This window comes from Phaenicophaeus curvirostris, chromosome 17 (genome assembly GCF_032191515.1).
Source record: "Phaenicophaeus curvirostris isolate KB17595 chromosome 17, BPBGC_Pcur_1.0, whole genome shotgun sequence".
Classification (NCBI taxonomy): domain Eukaryota; kingdom Metazoa; phylum Chordata; class Aves; order Cuculiformes; family Cuculidae; genus Phaenicophaeus; species Phaenicophaeus curvirostris.
The window spans coordinates 3,856,904-3,877,031 of record NC_091408.1 but is presented as its reverse complement, the minus strand read 5'-3'; the positions used below and the strand labels follow the sequence as shown (position 1 = coordinate 3,877,031).

At 45.8% G+C, this 20,128-nt stretch overlaps 1 protein-coding gene across 5 annotated transcripts in view; it reads left to right on the top strand.

Annotated features, from left to right (window-relative positions):
• Positions 1–5,326: 5,326 nt before the first annotated feature.
• MLXIP (MLX interacting protein) overlaps positions 5,327–20,128 on the top strand; it is a 47,584-nt gene continuing 32,782 nt past the window's right edge. For 4 of the 5 annotated variants that reach the window (XR_011338671.1, XR_011338670.1, XR_011338669.1 and 1 more), the window contains exon 1: positions 5,383–5,771. Coding sequence is in view for 2 of the 5 variants with exons in the window: in XM_069871217.1 (XP_069727318.1) it covers positions 5,398–5,771 (374 nt within the window). In the remaining 3 variants the exon portion in view is untranslated. Of the gene's footprint in view, positions 5,772–20,128 lie in introns of all 5 variants that reach the window. The other variant, XM_069871218.1, reaches the window with a different exon arrangement.

Genomic DNA, 20,128 nt, shown 5'->3' with positions numbered 1-20,128 from the left:
TTTTAATGCCAGAAAGTACAGATGGGACCAAACCAGAACATTGAATTCAAACCAACCTGAGGTTTGAAACTGGATGTAAATCCAGCTTTTTTTTGGCTTGGGACCTATCTCTACCAGAAACTTGTTTTATGAACTCACTGTAAAAGGGTTTGTTGAAAGCATTGAGACGTGGAGCAGAAGGAGAGATGTAATTTTCTTCAAGATGACTGAAAGTTCTCATACAGCTAATGTTTTAGAAATAGTGCAAATATCAAGAAGTGCTTCCTTGCTACAAGGCTGAATGTTGGAGCTTCAGTTACAAATAAATACAAAAAGAAAAAAAAAAGAAGGAAAAAAGAAAAGGGGAAAAAAAAAAACAAACTAGAAGCAAGCAAGTAAAATAGCTGAGTGTGTGAAACATGTGGGAAGGCCTTCTGAATAAGCGATTTACTCAGCCAAACATTTTATAGCAGAACTATTCCTTGGAATTTTTATGCTTGGGAAAGTAGTTGTTAAACATTCCAAAAAGTGCTGGCACTTACAAAACAACAGAAAATAATCAACAAGGCAGTATAAAATATTGGGTTTGGGTGGCTATCTTCATACATAAACATTGTCATGTTTCGGAATGTTCTTTATATCTAAGGGCCTGTTAGAAGGTGTAAAGAATTTTGTTTTCTTCAATACCTAATCGTTTTCCATCTTATGATTTGTGTGTGTGTGTTGTACAGCAGTATAATTTTTCACTTATTTATTCCATCGGTAGTTATGGTTTGTACAATGTACAATGGTTTCATTTCAAAAAAAAATAAAAAATCACAACATGAATGCCGTGTGAATAATTTTTATCAAGGAACTTAATCTCAGTTTGCTTTTTTTAAATTTACAATAAATTTCTGTTTTTATAAATGGTGTTTTAAAATGTGCATTCTATGGTGTTTTCTCATTCGGTAACAAAATGATTCGCCTTCGAGTGGACTAAAGTCGTCTCGATGTTGGATGCTGAGCTGGGTGGTGGCAGTTTGTTGTTGTAACAACAACAAACAAATAGGTGTGGGCAGTGTAATTACAGCAACCTGCAGCATAACTCGGTAATTTAAAGTGCTTGCTGTGGGTTCTTGGCGAGTGTTTTGTGTGGTAACCGGACTGGGAGAGGGGAGGGCACAGCGTGGGAACCTGCTTCAGTTTGGAAACATGTTCCAGTCTAACCTAGCAAGGAGAAAACTCTTATTAAGAGTTTTGGAAAGATTCTTTACATTTGAGACGGATATAAAGTGTCTGGCTTATTTTTAGTGTTCTGTGTCCCAAAGTAGCCTGCAGTTTCACAGACAGCTGAACCCATCTGCTAGTTCTTCTACCAGAAGGGCGAGTCACAGACAGCTGCTCTGCTCACAGCTTGGTTTTGTTGCCTTGCTTGCCTTTACTGGGGTTCTCGTGGCATCACCAAACACTTAAATTTGCTAACCTGGGAAGGAAACCGCCCATTTCAATTAAATTTTATTTCTTCTTTGGATTAGTGAATTAAATCCACAGACTTATATAAGGAAATTATAAATGGGGTGGAAAAAAAAATGTAGAAAGAGAAGAACAGGTAGAAATGAGGATGTAATTCAAGATGAGTCCCAGAATTAAAGGTCTCTGAGCAGGTAAGGATTGTGCCAATGAAGGAGTGAGCAAAGCTGAGCCGAGCAGCGGCGTACGGAGCTGGATGTTGTCCCTGTGGTTTGCCTGGGAGCAGGATGGGCAGAGGAGCCAGCGGAGCGGTAATGGGTGGCTGGACTCGCAGCACCTGCAGTCAGCCCCACAGTCTGAGGCTGTTAGTAAGATTCCTTGAGCTCTTGCGCCTCGTAAAAATTGGAATGCTTATCTTCCTGTCTGTAGATTTAGGAGGATAATCTCTTACCACTAAGTGTTGTGGAGTACACTCAGGGTGTATTTGTAAACAGCTTGAATGTCTCTCTGCTCTCTGCATATTATGGTTGAATTCTCGGCTCGTAAAAGGCTGTCTCCTCCTGTGCTAAAAGGCTGCGCTGTTGGAAGAGCGTCATCAGAAGATGGTGGCCTGCATTTCACCTTGCACTGCAGACTGACAAAAAGCAACAATAAGAAAAAAGATACCCAAAAGATGCTGCTGTGGCCCCTTAGCATTCCCTTGTGCCTCCTGGAATTCTTTACTGTGGAAGAGGGGGAGAGGATAGCCAGGAGGATTCACCTGTTGCTGATCAGGCTGCCCAAGCCCCATCCAACCTGGCCTTGAACACCTCCAGGGATGGGGCAGCCACCGCTTCCCTGGGCAACTTGTTCCAGTGCCTCCCCACCCTCATCGTGAAGAAATTCTTCCTTATGTCTAAGTCTAAATCTGCCCCTCTCCAGTTTATACCCATTACCCCCTGTCCTATCACTACAAGTTTTTGTAAACAGTCGCAGCTCAAGACACTGCTCCAATTTTAAATGAGAGTTTGCTGTACTGCTAACTCTTATTACAAAATTGCTTCACTACCCCGCTTTAGTTTAACGAGTTACTCCTTTTTGCGCACTGGAAGGAGCAACCCTTACTTGCTTCTGCATTTGTAAGGTAAACGCGTAGGCTGTTGCCACGGAGTACGCACACGGTGCTTTTATTGATGGGTGGCTGTGAATTTTAATTTTTGTTTGGTTCAAGTGCTCTTAACAAGCTACACATCCGACTTTACAACAGACATTGTAAAACTATGAATGTTGTTTTGAAATGTTTTCAGTTTTTTCCACTTGGAGTACTCCCAACCAACAGCATTGCTCTTTAAAAAAAAAAAAGCCAAATTTAAAATAAGGTAACAACAGCCAGCTTTGAAGCTAAATTATGACTAGTCTTTTCTGAAGCGTTTTAGTCACATGATGCTGAATAAGAGCGGAATGTTAGTCTTGATTTTTTAAAGATTTCTAACAGCCCTAACGGGGTGATGAAGCCTTACTGCTCCTTTCATGTGTGGGAAGTATTTGACCCACCACTCCTCCCGTAAGCGCAGTCATCTGTCTTGATTTCATGCTCTCTAATGGAGAATATCAGCTCACTGCCAGGGCATAATTGTGATATTGCAGGAATGTCTCTTCCTTCCATGCCCAGGACTTGTTATCTCTATCCCTTGAGATCTCCCTTGATCTTATTTCTGGTTTTACAAAGCAGAAGCAGCAGCCTGTGGCAATTTAATGTTTTTTTCCCCTGCTGAGGATGACTGTGTAGAAGAGCCTGTTGTTTTGGGGCTTTTTTAAGTACAAAGTTCTAGAACTGAGATAAAATAAGCAGTTTAGTGTACGTTCTTTGGAGTGTGCTACCTAGAATACAATTGTTCTCCCAGTGAAGGAGGTTTACTCTACAGGGCAAGCTAGAGATCTTTTCTCTTGACTTTGTATACGTGTGTGTAGATACAGATTTTGTGCTGTAAGCTGCTGTTCTCTCCCCAGACATCCATCTCACGGCCCTAGTGTTGTGCTTCCATCTTGACCTACAGAAACATTGCTTCCTTTATGCTTTTGGGAAGGATGAAATCTGATTTTTAGTTCTCTGGAACAACTGTGCTTGCTTTACACATACCACTGAGCAGGTGCGTGGGTAGGTGTGCGCTACCGGGCTGGCAGTAGAAGTTCTGTGTCCCAAACTTTTCTCTAGTATTTCCATAGTCGTGTTTCTCCAGTCCTTGTCTGCAGGTCTCTGGTTACCTCTGTAGCTGCCCTGGTTTCTTGCAGGCTGTGCTTCTGGGAAATAATTAATTTACTGTATTAAAGATAGGTTAAATCGTGAAATCATAGAATCATAGAATCACCAGGTTGGAAGAGACCCACCGGATCATCGAGTCCAACCATTCCCATCAATCACTAACCCATGTCCCTCAGCACCTCGTCCACCCGTCCCTTAAACCCCTCCAGGGAAGGGGACTCAACCCCCTCCCTGGGCAGCCTCTGCCAGGGCCCAATGACCCTTTCTGTGAAGAATTTTTTCCTGATGTCCAGCCTAAATCTCCCCTGGTGGAGCTTGAGGCCATATATATGAATTCTTCCAGCACAACCAACATCAACGTTCTTCAGGCGGTTCTGGGCTGTCCTCTGCATCTCCTCATGTTCCTAAAAGCCTCTTAAGCTTAGGAGTGTTTTTCTGTGGGATGTATTATCAAAGTTAGCTCCTTGTGATCCTTCTGTTTGAGTGACCACAGCCTCGCCACGTCTCTTTTCAGTCCTAAGGCCAGAGGTGGTTCTGCATTTTTGGCTGAGGCCGCCTCAGGGGCTGCCTTGAGGGCAAGCAGCCTGCAGGGTGAGGGCGGGCTGCTTCTTTCTCGGAGGGAAATGGCTCTCAGGGGTATTTTCTACCCTTCTGGGTGGCTGATGGCAGCCTGGGGCTCTCCCTGAGGGACGTCGCCTCCTGAGGGCTGGATGGAGAGCAGCCTGCGGGGCGATGGGCTGGCGCTGCCTTCCCTGAGGGACGCGGCTCTCAGGGCTGCTCTCCAGCCGCCGGCAGGGGGGGAGATGGCGGCCGGGGGCTCTCCGTGAGGGCAGAACCTCAAGGCTGGGAGCTCCACGGAAGGAAATCGCTCTCGGGGGGTGGTTCCAGGGTGGGAGACGGTGGCCTGAGGCTGTCCCCGAGGTCACCACCACAGCTGCGGGCTTCACACACACCCGCAGCCTGCAGGGCGGGGCCTCCCGGCGCGGCTCTAGCCTAGCGGGGCGGCTCTGTCCCAGTGCGGGTCTGTCCCTTTGCGGGACGGGTCCATCCCGGGCGAGTCTGTTCTAACGGGACAGATCTATCCCGCTCTGGGCCTATCCCTTTGCAGGGCGGTTCTACCCTAGCGAGACGGGTCTATCCCTTCGCGGGCGGCCCCGGGGCGGGTCTATCCCCTTGCAGGGCGGTTCTATCCCCATGCAGGGCGGTTCTAACCCCTTGCAGGGCGGTTCTAACCCCTTGCAGGGCGGCTCTATCCTAGCAGGGCGGTTCTATCCCCATGCAGGGCGGGTCTATCCCTTTGCAGGGCGGTTCTAACCCCTTGCAGGGCGGCTCTATCCCCATGCAGGGCGGCTCTATCCCAGCCAGGCGGGTCTATCCCCTTGTAGGGTGGGTCTATCCCCTTGTAGGGCGGTTCTATCCCCTTGTAGGGCGGTTCTATCCCCTTGCAGGGCGGGTCTATCCCAGCCAGGCGGGTCTATCCCCTTGCAGGGCGGGTCTATCCCCTTGCAGGGCGGGTCTATCCCCTTGCAGGGCGGCTCTATCCCCTCGCAGGGCGGGTCTATCCCAGCCAGGCGGCTCTATCCCCTCGCAGGGCGGGTCTATCCCAGCCAGGCGGGTCTATCCCCTCGCAGGGCGGCTCTGTCCCAGCGAGGCGGTTCTCTCCCTCGGCGGGCGGCCCCGGGGCGGGCCGTGCCGGCAGCCTCCGCCGCGCTAGCGCCGAGCCCATGGCCGCCGACGTGTTCATGCGGCCGGCGCCGCTGCTGGGTGCGGCGGGGCCGCTGCCGCCCCGCGCGGAGCCCGACGAGGACTCGTCGGACACGGACGACGGCGGCGCCGGTTCCCCGGGCGGGGGGCGGCGCGGCGGGGCGCGGCGGGGGCAGCCCCCGGACCCGCAGATCATCCACTCGGGGCACTTCATGGTGTCGTCGCCCCACAGCGAGCACCCGCCCAAGAAAGGCTACGACTTCGACACGGTGAACGAGCAGACCTGCCAGACCTACCGCTTCGGGGCCGCTCGGGGCGGCGGCGGCGCCGGGGGCCGCCTCAGCATCGACGCCTCCCTCACCAAGCTCTTCGAGTGCATGTCCCTGGCCTACAGGTACCGGGGCAGCCCACACCGGGCACCGCCTGCCCCCGCTAATCTTCCTGGCCCTCCTCTCCCCCCCTTCTTGTCTCTCCTGTCCCCCCCTTCATGACTTTTTCCTGTCCCCCCCATCTTCGTGTCCCTTTGGTGCCCCCCCGCCTTCCTGTCCTTTCCCTACTCCCCATCTTCGAGTCCCTTGGGTGTCGTCCTCCCCCCATTTTGTGTCCCTTCAGTGCCCTCTCCCCCCTCAAGTCTCCTTGACCCTCTTGTCCTCCCCTTTTCGTGTCCCTTCCCTGCCCCCCTATTCCCGGTTCATATCCCTTTGCCGTGTCCCCACTTTGTGTCCCTCCTCTCCCTCTCCAGTGTTCTTATTCCCCCCTCCCAATCCTTCGTGTCCCTTATGTGCCCCCCCAAGCCTTCGTGTCCCTGATGTGCCCCCCCCAAGCCTTGGTGTCCCTGATGTGCCCCCCCCAAGCCTTGGTGTCCCTGATGTGCCCCCCCCAAGCCTTGGTGTCCCTGATGTGCCCCCCCCAAGCCTTGGTGTCCCTGATGTGCCCCCCCAAGCCTTGGTGTCCCTGATGTGCCCCCCCAAGCCTTGGTGTCCCTGATGTGCCCCCCCAAGCCTTCGTGTCCCTTATGTGTGTGTGTCCCCCAAGCCTTCGTGTCCCTTATGTGTGTGTCCCCCCCCAAGCCTTCGTGTCCCTTATGTGTGTGTGTCCCCCCCCAAGCCTTCGTGTCCCTTATGTGTGTGTCCCCCCCCAAGTCTTTGTGTCCCTTTGATGTCCCCCCCCAAGTCTTCTGTCCCTTCCGTGTCCCCCAGTCTGCGCCCCTCCTGTCCCCCCCCAGTCTTCGTGTCCTTTCCCTGCCCCCCTCATGTCCTTTCCTTGCCCCCCTCCCCAATCTTAATGTCTCTTCCATGCCCCCTCTTCATGTCCTTTCCCTGCCGCCCATTTTGTGTCCCTCCTCTGTCCCCCCCCAAGTCCTCTTGTCCCTCCCCTGTCCCCCCCTTCTCTTCTCCCTTGTGCTGCCAGTGAGGTCTGGGATCCCTGCGGCCACTTTCCAGCTATTATTGGGTTTGGGGTCTCTCCTGTCATCACATCAGAGCTGGGAGGGGCGGTGGGACCAGGGAATGCTCAGCATCCCACTGGAAGCCCGTGGAAACACCCAGTGCTGAGGAGCCCCGGGAGGAATCCTTAAAGGGCAAAGGGAACGTTTGTGCCCCCACGGTGTAAAAACCGGCCAATTTTGCTTCCCCCCCCACCTCCAAATTTTATTTTTATAACAGCTTCAAGAAAGAGGGAGCTGTCGCCGTTTCCTTTGTCCCCGTGGTTGCAGCTGGTAGTAGCACTTCCTGGGTTTCTCTGCGCCTTCTGCTCAGACTTCGATTTTGCTTTTCATCTCTTTAAGAAGGCGTTATATTAGCATTTACTCCCTTTGTCTGTCGTCCAAAATGGAGGCAGAGCTATGGAATAGAAGTGTTTTGGAAAGATGTATGCCTGCTCGAGTCTTTTGTTCCATGAGATCTAGCAGGAATTGGATCCAATCTGATGTTCTCTATTGAGCGTATTTTGGAAGTTGATTAAAAGGAATGATGGAAAAAGCCTCTGAGCATATCAACGGAAATATTTAAATTGATAGGAGTCATACCAGCTTGCTAAAAGAAAACTGACTTTGCCCACCCCAAATTCCTCTATTTAAGTATTGCTCAACAAAGAGGAAACAATAGAGCTAGCTGTATGGTTAGCGAGAAAATATACTGTAAGGAATCTTCTCATTTTGATAATTTTTACCAAGCAAGTTATTAGTTACTGGCAAGAGAGTAAACCTCAGATAGGTGCGTACAACAATGGACAAAAAAAAAAATCTTTGTTTTCACAAAAGACGTAAAAATGTAAAACTTAACTGAAAATTAACTGGTCTGCCTTTATTGTATGAGCTGAGAGGAACATGCAAAGGAATCACAAGTTTTACAAATGACAGAGCTAGAGTTCTTGCACGTATCTTCTAATCAGCCTCTATCAGCTTTATTTCATGTGGTGCTTCCACCAGTGCACCCTTAGCATTTTGAAGCTGAGGATCACTTCTAATGCAGTGGAATAACTGTGATAGTTATTTGATGATACTCTGATAATTGAAAGATAATTGTATGAATTGATCCCCAAATCTGTTTCAGCAGAAGTAATTTTATCCTGGTTGGTGGTTTTAGTATGTAGCAGGATGCAGCAAATATCTTTTAGGAGGCTACCACAGAAAAGCAAATTCTTAATAGTTCTGTACATGGATACCTTAAGGTTTGATTAGTTGCAACCGTGGAGCACCCTGCCCCGATTCAGCCTGCTTATTCGGTGCCTTTGTGATACATTTTTCAAATCTGCCTAAGAAACCAATTGCAAACTTGGGTCTAAAAAGGATTAAAATAATTTTGGAAAATGTAATTTGGGTGATGAATGTGAGTATGAAACGAGGAGTCATCAGCGTTTCACAAGTGATTGATGAAGCATGTTGGTCAAGCCTATCTACCTTTGTCCATATCCTCCTCAGGGAGCATGCAACTCTCTGGTAAACAGCCACTGCCTTTTGTGCTGTGCTTCAGGTTTGATTTGAACTTGGCTTGTGGGGACGTTTTCATTGCTGTTGCTTCAGCTCTATCTTTCCCGTTATTGTCCATCTGATCTAGCGCTGGCAAAACAGGCAGATTCTGTGTTTACATTTTTCTTATTGCCTTTGCTGGTTAGAAAATCTAAACAAGATCTAGGGGGGTGAGGGGAGCCAACACCATAAACTGTAAAACAAGAAGGTGAAGGAGTGTGGGTTTCGCTTTGCGGCTGTTGCAGAACCAGCGATGAGGGGCATGAGCATGAACTCATCGTGTTTCTAGAGCCGGGGTGATGCAGCTCCGTTAAACATAAAAACAAGGAAGTTGCCGCAACAGAGCTTGACACCCATTGCTAGTATTTCAATGTTTAAAACTTACAAAAGAAGCACTGAATTCTGCGGTACTGGTTAACTTTTCCAATTAATTCAAAAGCAAAGTTTTTTCTAAATCACCCAGGTTATTACCTAGGGTGGTTTCTGTTTGAAAGTGGCTGAATTTATGCTGAATCACATTCACATTGGGATGCACGGTGCAGCCTGGGCACTTTTAATTGTGCTGCAAAAAAAAATAACCCTTCCTTTAAGATGACTTTGTGCTGTTCACTGTGAAACTTTTTATGATAAGGAAGCTATTTCTGAACATGAGGGAAGCGATCCCCACATGCCTTTGAGAAGTACAAGCTAACCTGATTTTAATTTTCGTCATAGCCGTTTCAGTCACGTATCCAGTTGAGCAGGTTGAAAATCCTCATTTCAGGTGAGGCATTTCACAGGGGAAAATATGACGATAGCATATTCCCCTGTACAGTTAGGAGATCAAAACAATCTTCTAAATCAATAAGTTACTTATAAACACTAGGGTTTACAACAGGCATCACGCGGGCTGTACGTTATCTAAATGTCACCCTTTTTTCATATGAGATTGATTGTGGGAACTGTACCATGCTGGCAAAGGTAAAAGAACCTTGGTTTTTCCTCTGTTAGCTTCTTTATCGCAGCCCTTTAGAACAATGTGACTTTGTAGACCTTGATGTGTGTAGGTAGCTATGACTGACCTGTGGCAGGCAGGACACCTTAAAGGCAAATAGATTTAAGAAATAAATTATCTTTGCTGTTCGTTCTGAGAAATTATACTGGTGGCTATACGGTCCATTAAGGTTAGTAAGCAGAATTAGGTCGAATGATGTGTAATCTTGATATTTAATTTAGTAAAGACCTTTAATAACTTCACAATTATCCAACAATTGCATTACCCAAAAGTAACTTCCCCTAACAGAACAATTCTGAAATGTTCAGACCACAGCATATGCTGAAAGCTTATGTGAAGTGAAAATCATGCTTTACAGGAGGGCACTGCAAGCCATTTATTGCCCTGACAGGCTGGAATATGCAAGTGTTAGACTTCCCTGTGGAAAGCTCTGCACTGGGAACAATGACGTATAGTATGTTTAAGGTCCAAAACCTGAAATATGCACTTTGAAATGTGGATCTGCATATTTTGATTTCTGCACCTGCAACTCAGAAAAATGTGTGTTAGGAATTAGTGGCATTGTGCTAATTTATCTTGAGGGTTTTGACACTGAGGTGGTAGAGAGGTAAATCATGTTGGAAGGAGTCATGTAATCATTGCTGGGAGTAGGAAATGTAGTATATTACTCCTGGAAAAAGCAGACTTAAGTCAATCCTTCATTTTCTCTTGGTACAAAATGGATATGTGAGAGTACAGGCTTCAGTTAGTACTCAGTTAGTACTCAGTCAGCATGTCTTATCCATGCCCTGCAAGTAAATAGGAGGTTGATGAAACTCTGGGACTAAGTAAGTTAATTTTCTTTGTGAAGGTTCCCCTCTTGCAGTGCGGGGAACCATCCTGCAGCTGAGAGCATGGTGTGTGGTCATGTACATCATGTATATAAAGCGCAGGCTTTATTTTAGGAATTATTAAAGATACTACTCACACTCAATGTGGGAGGTGGTCTCTTTAAACTTCTGTTACAAGTGATTATAGCAGTTGATGTCCATCTTACTTAGCGGTAGGGTGTGATAGAGTAAACGAAGATGACTTTGTGGACCTTGTGTATTATTAAGTAGCCTCAGAATTCTCTCGCCTTCTAATAAGAGCTTAAGGAAGATGCCAGGTTTTGTACTTTAGGTAAGAGTGTTAACATTGGCATCAGATACTTGTCTAAGCCCTTCTGGATCCTGCTTGTTAAAGTTGCACAGAGCGGGAGAGTGGGATCTGGGAACTGAGGAAGGCCACCTTTTGAACAGCTTGCCAGGTCATTTCTAGGTCTTGCCTCTCCTCTTTAGCAATATGAGCCCTTCACTTCATGCAGATGTAAGCCAAAAATATTCCCTTCATCAGTGGGCTGACATGAGGGATCAGCTTGTTTCCAAAGCACCTTTGCCACATATTCTTTGTTAATGCAGTGTGTGTTTGGGGAAGTTCTTAGCAGCGGTGACAGCAGGTTTGAGATGAAAAACTTCCAGAACTTAGTTACATACTTTATATGCTGCTTGTAGAAACTGCTTTGATAAAAAACACCTGAGTTTGGTCCTACAAATTGAGCCTAACTTGAGCAGACTTGCTGTGTTCTCAGTGCCCCTGGTTAAGGGTCATTTCAAAGCAAGGATGCGAGTACAGTATGAATCAGGAGATTGTGACTGAGCCTCTTAGATTGCTTATGTCAAATGCTTGATATAGGCACAAGCTTTTAAGCTCTACATAAGATGCACTTTTAAATTCCACCTTGAACCTGAGAGAGGTTTGCAGAAAGATTACTGGACTGTTCTCGTTTCAGAGATGCATTTCTTTTTTGCTGAGGTAAACATTTAATAATGGTATTGTGAAAAGACCTTGGTTGAAATTAAGGGTTTGGTGTCTTCAGGGCTACGCATGACTTATAGGAAGAAAAGACAAATTCTGTAGACAGAGATTTAGATACAGGCACAATTTTTTTTTTGTTTGCTCCTGGCTATTTTGTCTCTGCAGGCCACTAGTTTGTAGTGGTTTCTGTGGGTCTGGCTGTGTAGGGTGTTGCTGCAGAGGAGTGTTCTGTTATAGTTCTGTTATAGTTCTGTTGCCTTCTGTTTTCATGCAGTAAACATGTTATTTTCTGTCTCAAATACAACAGGGATTTCATAATTGTGATTTCTGATGGGTTGCTGAAATAGGGAAGAGGGAGCTAGTTTGTCCTCAGATTGCCAGTTCTCAATAACTTCTGTGTGGTCTGAGAAAAGCTTGGCTGGACTCTGAGATTTGGAATTGCTTTTAGTGAAAATTTTGCACTGCATTATTATGATGTGCTTTGAATGTAGTAGAGTTTGATGGCAACAGAAATCAACACATTGATTTCCAGTTCTCTTCCCCCCTACCAGGTTTCACTTCTTTCTGCCGAGTGGCAAGAGTTAATTAAGCCAAGAAACCCGAAATTCAGGTCTTAGCTGTACTCATGTTTTTCCCACATGCTCATTTAGTAGGTCACGGAATCATTCTTGTTTGTTACTCTCCCATGTAGGGGAAAAAAAAAATCCACTCTTTTGGAAGGCAGAGTTGATAACCAGTCACCTCAGCAGCTGCTTATCTGTCTGTGTGTCCTTAAGCCACGATTAGTCTTGCTCAGACAGAGGGATCTGTAGTGGTGCAGCAAGCTGGAAAGCAGTGGGGTGGAATAAAGGGTGCTTTGTAGCCATACCGAGCTGGTGGCTGGGCACTTCTGACATGTCAGACAGGCATTGGAAGTATCAAGCCTGTCCATTTCTGTGCAAGAAGAGAGTGAGCTCCAAGCTGGTGTGTGTGAGTAGAATTTTTCCCCTAGTAACAGTACTCAGAGATGTGCTGCAAAGCACAGAGGGCAAGGAGCGAGGCCAGAAGCCCGCTGAGATTTGGAGTAAAATTAAGAGGATCTTTGAGGAATGCACCGAATGCGTTAGAAGAGCCAAAATAAAGGCACACAGTGGGGTGGATGGTGTTGACAGAGGAGGTCACAGGGATGGAAACAGGAAGGGAGGAAAAAAAAAAAAAAAAAGAAAGAAGTTATGGCGTTCAAATCAAACATGTGACCTTTCAGCTGGCCGAGTGGGTTTGAGCCCGGGTTACAAACTCGTGAACACGTGTGAGTGAGGAAATATTCAGCAGGGCAAGGAAAGGGAAGTCTCCGAGGGTGACAGGGACATTGTGGAGAAGAGAAGAGATTGGAGTTATACTCAGAGATGTGATTAAAAGGGTGAAGGTGAATGGGTAATAAGTTGGGGAGAAGACGGGATGCTGGTGTAGTGCTGTTCAGCGCAAGAGAAATAGGTACAGAAGGGAAGATGATACTGGAAGTAGGAAGTAGGTGATTGAGGGTGTAGCTGAAGTCACAAGTCCAGCATTTCTTCCCTGTGCTTTGATCTGTGATGGGGGAGTTAGGTAAGAAGCCTTCATGAGGGTGTGCCTGATAAAGGGAAAGGGTGATCTAGATGGACCCAGGTATGGAAGCCATGGATGAGCAGTAAAGTGGGGGCTGGAGAGGTGGGGTTCCTGGTTTGGCTTTTCAAATGCTGCCTTGATTCCTTTTCTGTTAGAGAGAAAGGTTTGTCTTTTTAAAACATAAAAAAACCCCAAAACAACCTGATAAATCCAACAAGCTTAGAAACTCATACCAGTTCAAGTTTAATCTGGTATTTCACTTTTAATGAACAGGCTTGAGGCCATATGCTTGCTACTTCCTTTCCTTTGTATGCAGAAATTAATTGCATTTACAGTTTTCCTCATCTGTCCTTTGATATTTTAACGTCACCGGCACAAGCAATCTCTTTAAAGACAAAACTTCTAAGCTACTTCTGAGGAAAAAGGCAAGCTTGCTGAACTCTTTGATGACTATTGAAATATTTTACAGCTTTTATACAATTTTCCTTTCACTCTGGGAAGGAAACCTTTAACATGTCTATAAAACAATTATGAAGATGATTAGGAAAAGTACTTGTTTCAGTTGCCTCCAAAGAAAATAGAGTTGGTTCTTTGTGTTTCAGACAGTGATGGAAAAACCTGAATCTGATTGTTTTTAGTGTGAGCCAGAGTTACACTATTGTCACAGTTTCTGAAGCAGGAAGGCATGAAAAATGGGCTTAGGAAAAGCTCTTTTTTCCAGAAATCGCTTCTAATAGATATACTACTAGAATAGAAATTCTAAACATGGTCTTTTCAAAATAATTTTTTGTTTGTTTGCTCAAATGGGAGCTGGAAAATAATTTTTGATTGTTTGTTTTGAATATAAAACACGTTGTCTTGGTGCCATCCACAGCATAATTAGTACAGACATCCCTTTCTAAGCAAAGCAGTAACCACCATCAGAAATGTGCTAGTGTGCGTTTGCCACAGCTTATTTACTTTGTGACACAAGCACGAAGCTTTTCACTAGCCCTTAATTTCTTGACTTGTTGATCTTCAATAAATCAGTTAATTGCTTTTTCCTCCCTTTCTCCCTTCCAAAAATGACCAGAACAATCTCAACACATCAGAGTCCCAGGTGTGTTTACTGGCCTTCTTGAAAGGGAGAAACAAAGACATGAATTTTAGAAGTGAGCTAACATAGGAATCTAAAAGGAAGCCATATCAAAGGCGACACTTAGGTACAAACTTCAATAATAAAGGGAAGAAAACAATTTGAAGAAGGATTTAGGAGAGGAAGAGGAAGACAATGTGCAGCTTCCTGACACCGCTGCTAGAAAAGCTCTGGCCTCCTAACAGATGAGGAACCCTACAGATGCAAATTACAGGGTAATAAAAACAGGCCGGTATTTTAATGGTAATCATAATGCTTCTGGAAGGCAGCGTTCTGCTGGCTGCCTTTGGCATTCATGGGACTGCCTGGGAAAAACACCTGCTCCCTGTGGTGCCTGGTGGTTGGGGTTCTGGGAGGCATCATCGCTCTCCTGGTGAAAGGGCTGCGCTTTGCAGCCGCCAAGGAGACTAGACTGTCTGGAGCATCAGCCCTGGATTCTCGAGTCTGTGGCTGATGGTGGCCTTCTGGAGAATCTAGAAGACTTCATACTTCTAGAACAACAGGAGCTGCATTTTCATAGGGGAGTTTGGATTTTTCGCTTGTGGAGAGCTGTTGGGTTGGTCTCACAAGTCTTGAGTGGCATCAGCCTCCTTGTGCTGTCAAACACCTAATTGCTGTGTGAGGCATGACCCCTTTCTGCAAGAGAGATTTGGGCAGAAGGCGAATATCTCACTCCAGCTGGAGAACCGTGCCTGTTAGGGAACTGTTTGTACTCCCTAAGTGTGAGTGACATGGGCTCTTTGTCTGCTTGCCTCCCTTGGCTTGGTGTGCTGCAGTCACTGGGCTCTGCCTCGCTGTGTTACGTGTAGTGGTGGACTGAGCAGATGCTTGTCGGCTCAATGTCCTGTGAGGATGGTGTTTATCCTGCTGTCATTCTCATACATGTGATGATCTCTTACAGGCTTTAATCCCTCTGAGGTGAGGGTGTTAAAGGAGGCTCTGAATGACACCTTGGCCGTTGCAGTGTGAGCAGTTGGCTGCAGGGTAACCACCGTTCCCTCTCTGTTAAGTAGGTTCAGTTTGTACCTTAAAGGTGTTCAGACTCAGGGTGCACAGTGAAATGATCCTTCTCTTCATCAGTTATCTGACCGTGGCCATTTGGAAGGTAAACTAAGGATGCAAACCCCAGGGTGTTAGGAGCAGATCTCAGAGCTGCTTTGTCTCCTGAGTCTGCACGACAAAAGGTGACAGGCCAGATGGGAAGGGCCTGGGATTGTCATATGGCAGGGTATTAGTGAGTCTGATTTTCTTTAGTTAGTGATATGTAAGTGTGTTTAGGCCAGACCACTGCTGACCTACAGATAACCTTTTTGACACCGTATGTTTTATGATGTGGTGTGAAGCTGGGAAAAGGGTTCATTGTGTAAGTAGCTACTCATGCTGCTGAATGAATTGAACGCTTTTTTTCTGAAAAGCACAGACAGATTTTAATGACTTGTTTAATTTTAATGACTTGTTAGACAGCTTTGTGTTCCTTGGGTTTGTGCTCTCAGCACAGCATTATCTACATCAGTAATGCAGTGTTAGGGGCCTTCTCATCTCTCTCCTTCTAGTTCAGCTGATCGTATAGTGCAGAGAAGCAGTGGGCTCAGTCCTTTTTACTATGCTTAATGCCTTTCTTGCCTGAATTTTTTTATATGCGGGAATGTCTTGCTATGTACAGAGAGAAATACTTTTTTTTAGTGTAGTGGGAGATTTCTGGATTTCCAGAGGTATCTTTACTGCTCATTTTTACCACACCAAGGCAAGCAGAGGATATCTTTATTGGCAGAGTACATATGTGTTGTTTGTGCTTCTCTTTACATGTGGATTAACAATATTTCCCTATACCTTCTCTCAGTGATTTGGGAAACAAAGGGCAGAATTTGTGGGGGGCTAGACAGTTCAGAGCAGAAATAAAGAGCCGAGTGGTGAATACAGGAACCCGGTCCTGGGGCTGTGTCCTGCCAGGCTGGGTGCAAAATGCATACTGGACTATTCTGTCCCGGAGACTGTTGCATCTTGTGCTACTCCCCTCTGCCACTCTGTTTACTCTCCGTCCCTCAAGGTCCCACAGTAATGGGTGCTCTGCCTGCAGCACTTGAAGGACATGCCAGCTGAAGTGACCTTGGCCAGCATGACTATGAGACCTCTAGCAGGGCTGCAGCGAATGCAGTGACTTCTCTGTCCAACAACCAGACCGCTTTCCCAATTCATGTAAGCTGGTTGTCCAAAACATTCTTCTTGTCTGCATCTCCCTGACTGCGTCAGGGGCTTTGTCACCTTGACTGAGTCTTACCCAACAAAATTCTAATGCAGGGCAAGGGTTAGACTGAGAACATCAAACCAGGAGTGGTGAAACGGAGCCCAGGCCTCTGTGGTGATGGTCTTTGGAGCAGCTAGAAAGAAGTGACATTTCACAACAGACTTAAATAACTTAGGCCCACTGCATTTAGTTAGCGCCTAGCAACCATACATTCACGTGAATGTGCATGTGAGCTGTTACAGGCTATTCCGCTAAATTGTTCTTGTTGCCTCTTGCATCTATACTTTAGGCTGCTGTTAAAATTATTCACTGTTGGTCTTCACTATTGACACTGTTCCCAAATGGAGCACGAATCATGGAAGAGCTTCTCAGTTCTTTGTAATTCTTCTCAGAAGTCAACGACTGCTCTTCATTATCTTCTTATTATGCAGAGTTTTGCTGTTGGTGCTGTGGTATGAAACTGGATACAGCTCATCTTAGTTATTGAAAGCTATTGCGCTGCAGTGTGTCAGAGGCAGAGGTGATCAACAAGGGGAAAAAGGAAAATTGAAAAAATAGGAGGAAATACCTGTTTGTGGGCTTGGCAGCTGTTAGAGAAGAGGTGCCAAACAGGAAGAGGGTGGTGGAAGATCTTGTTGCATTCCTGATCTGCCAGTCAATGGATGCAAATACTATCTGCTGCCACATTTCCCTGGGCAAAGAATGATATCATTTGTTATTTTCTCAGATGGTTGGTCCCTGCTCATTCTGATGAATTTCTAAATGTTTGTATAGAAGCTGTAGCAGTGTGAATAAGCATCTCCATGCAAGTCAAGCTCTGCTAATAATATTTACACTGACGCTGGCTACATCAGGAGAACTTGCCTGTTTTGAGTGAGAGAACGCAACAAAGTTCTGATTCTGCTAAGCTGCATTGGGAATTCAGGAATGGGCCCTGAAATTTGCTTGTCTATTGGCAGCGGATACAGGTCTGGATGCCCTGTGCCACGTGTTAGCAAATTGTGTACAGTGTCCAGAGAAGGAAAGTATAAATGTGTCCCTGCATACATTCAAACTCCTGCATGTTAGTATCCGCAGAGATATTTGAGCATAGTCCAACTTTCTGTTTGCTTGGTAAACATCTGTCCCTGACAGGATGGAGGTTGAGGGAACTTGCATGGAAAATAAGGTAGTGGCATGCCAGATGTGGCAAAGCATGAAACTGAGAGAGGAAACAACAGACTTGCTTTTTTCTCTCTATAACACAGCTTTTGAGAGGAGGGGATATAGTGAGGGTAATAGGTTAGTGACCTGGGAACACATGCAAAAATTACTTTTCTGGGTTTGAGGATATGGAACTTGTAGAAAGGAAGGACTGAGTCAAAGGATTTGGATGTTGTGAAATACTTAAGTCTGCTACGGAGCCAGAGAATTTCTTTGCATGTTGTCAGCTTATTTCAAATGTTGTGATGGGAGAACTGACTTGATCAAAGACACAGATATCCTCAAGGAGGAAATTACATATATTTCAGGTAATTAGCAACCATGTTTGACACTTAAAACCTGTTGAAAATAGAAAGTAGAGATTGCAAAATTGCTGAGAGCCTGAAGCAGTCTATCCAAAAGATGGGACATCCAAGTTGTGGTAGTCACCCTAGTGGCTGTTCTCCATTAAAAATGTCATTATTGCTCTCTTTTCAAAGCAGAGACCTGCCAAATCAATACCCATATTCAGCTCACCCAGATATGGAAAAAAAGAAAGAGGTGTCTGTGAACACAGCAAAAGGAGAGATACTGTAGTTCTTCCAAATTACTTTTAGGGAGTGGGTCAGTGTAACAGTTCTATGATTTTTCTTCACAAGTGAGAAGAGCTGGAAGAGGCAGGAGGGGCTGTTGTACAAACATACTTGTCCTGTTCTCACTCTTCCCCAGGCACAATCTCATGTCCAGTGCTGGAGACTGAGTGCTGGGAAAGCTGGACCTTTGGCTCAACCTGTATGCGTGTTCTTGCAGCCTTGCGAAAGCAGGCACATGCTGGTGCCAAGTACTGAAGTCGGCTTGATAGTGGTTTGGTATCAGCTCTGAAAAAATTCCGGGCAGCACCTTCCCTGTTTGCCAACTTTTTTTCTTCTGAATAAGAGATTTGTCTTTTACCTTATCAAAATGAGACCTCATCTAAAGTACTGTGCCCAGTTCTGGAATCCTCAGTGTAAGAAGGATATGGAGCTGTTGGAACAGGTCCAGAGGAGGCTGCAAAGATGATCCAAGGGCTGGAGCACCTCCCATATGAGGACAGGCTGAGAGAGTTGGGCTTCTTCAGCCTGGAGAAGAGAAAGTTCCAAGGAGATCTTGTAGCGACCTTTCAGTATCTGAAAGGGGCTACAAGAAAGCAGGGGAGGGACTATTCATAAAGGCTTGTGGTGATAGGATGAGGGGGAATAGGTATAAACTGGAGAAGGGCAGATTTAGACTAGATATTAGGAAGAATTTCTTCACCGTGAGAGTGGTGAAAGACTGGAACAGGTTGCCAGGGGAAGTTGTGGCTGCCCCATCCCTGGAGGTGTTCAAGGCCAGGTTGGATGGGCCTTGGGTGACCTGATCCAGTGGGAGGTGTCCCTACCCATGGCAGGAGGTTGGAACTAGATGATCTTTAAGGTCCCTTCCAACCCTAACTATTCTATGATTCTATGAAAATAACAGCTTTTGCTTGGTAGAAGGCAGCACAGTTTCTTCAGGTTTTCTTCAGGGCAGCACGGGACAGTATACGTCAGTGGCATTTAGGTCTGAAAGCTTCAGATAAGCTCAGTTTGTGTTGCTGCGTGACTGCTTACTGTGATATCAGCCTAATTCTGTGCAGCTGCCTTCCTTAACCCGTCGCCTGAAGGTGCTGGGTATTCTGCTGTATTGTGAAAGCAGGCAGCCAATATGTTTGTGACTTGACTGACTCTGTGATCTGAGTCATTCTCGTATGACGGATGGGTAATCTGTAATCAAACTGCATGGGAACAAGAGGCATTGCTATGCTCTGCTCCGTCTCTCTTGCTTTGTGTAATAGTTAACCCTTCCCAGGAGCCATGTGGTTAGAGTGCACTCGCTCACTTTGTCAAATCAGCAAACATTAGTGTAGAGCACAGCTCAACTTAGGCACCCTGTAAGTACATGCACAGAAATCTGCAATAAAAGCCAGCTCATTACTGCTTCTAATAAACGTTGTTTCTATGAAAGCTGTTGTTTAGGAGCCCAGCATGCATCCCATCTGTTTCCAGTATCCAGTCCTACAAGTAGAATGCTCGAGTCTCCAGTAAAAATCCTAGCGAAGCTTAAGAAGCCTAAAACTTTTATTAGCAGTTTTTATTAGCACATTAGTAGGCTTGGGGGTCTGACCTCTGCATGTGGTGATTATAGGCTTTGTGGATGTAGCAGGCTTTTTAAAATGGAGATACAGATCCCAGGAAATTTAGAGAGATTGCTTCTCTCTATAGTAATAAATGCATAAGAAATGTTATTTACCTTTCACTTGATCACTATAAGGGAGTCTGCAAAGTGAAGGCTGAGGCTGGTTTATTGGTTTGGGCACATGGGAAAAACTGGTTCAAAGAAGGGACTAGTGCGAGGGTCCTTTAGTGAAGGATGTTCTTTGTTTTGTTTGTGCTAAGATTCAGGAAAGTGCTGATATTGTCATATGTTTTACTTGCGAAGTCCCCACTTGCTTTGGTACATAAACCATCTCAGTCGATTTGAAAATGTGTTCTTGGTAAGGAAAGGGAATAAGTCCAGCTGTGTCCTACGCTGAACGGTTTTGCTGAGGGGTGTTCAAGTTTGGTGACAAAAGAATGGTTTTATAAGGTTACATTGCAATAAACCCAAGGTTTTTCTCTGACACTCACTGCATATAGCAAGGTTAAACATCGCTTTGTAAAGTTAATTGCTATGAAACGTTTATTGGTGCCCCGTGCTATGATGAGCATCATGATCATAACCAGCCTCATTATAATGTAACAAGCTCTGCT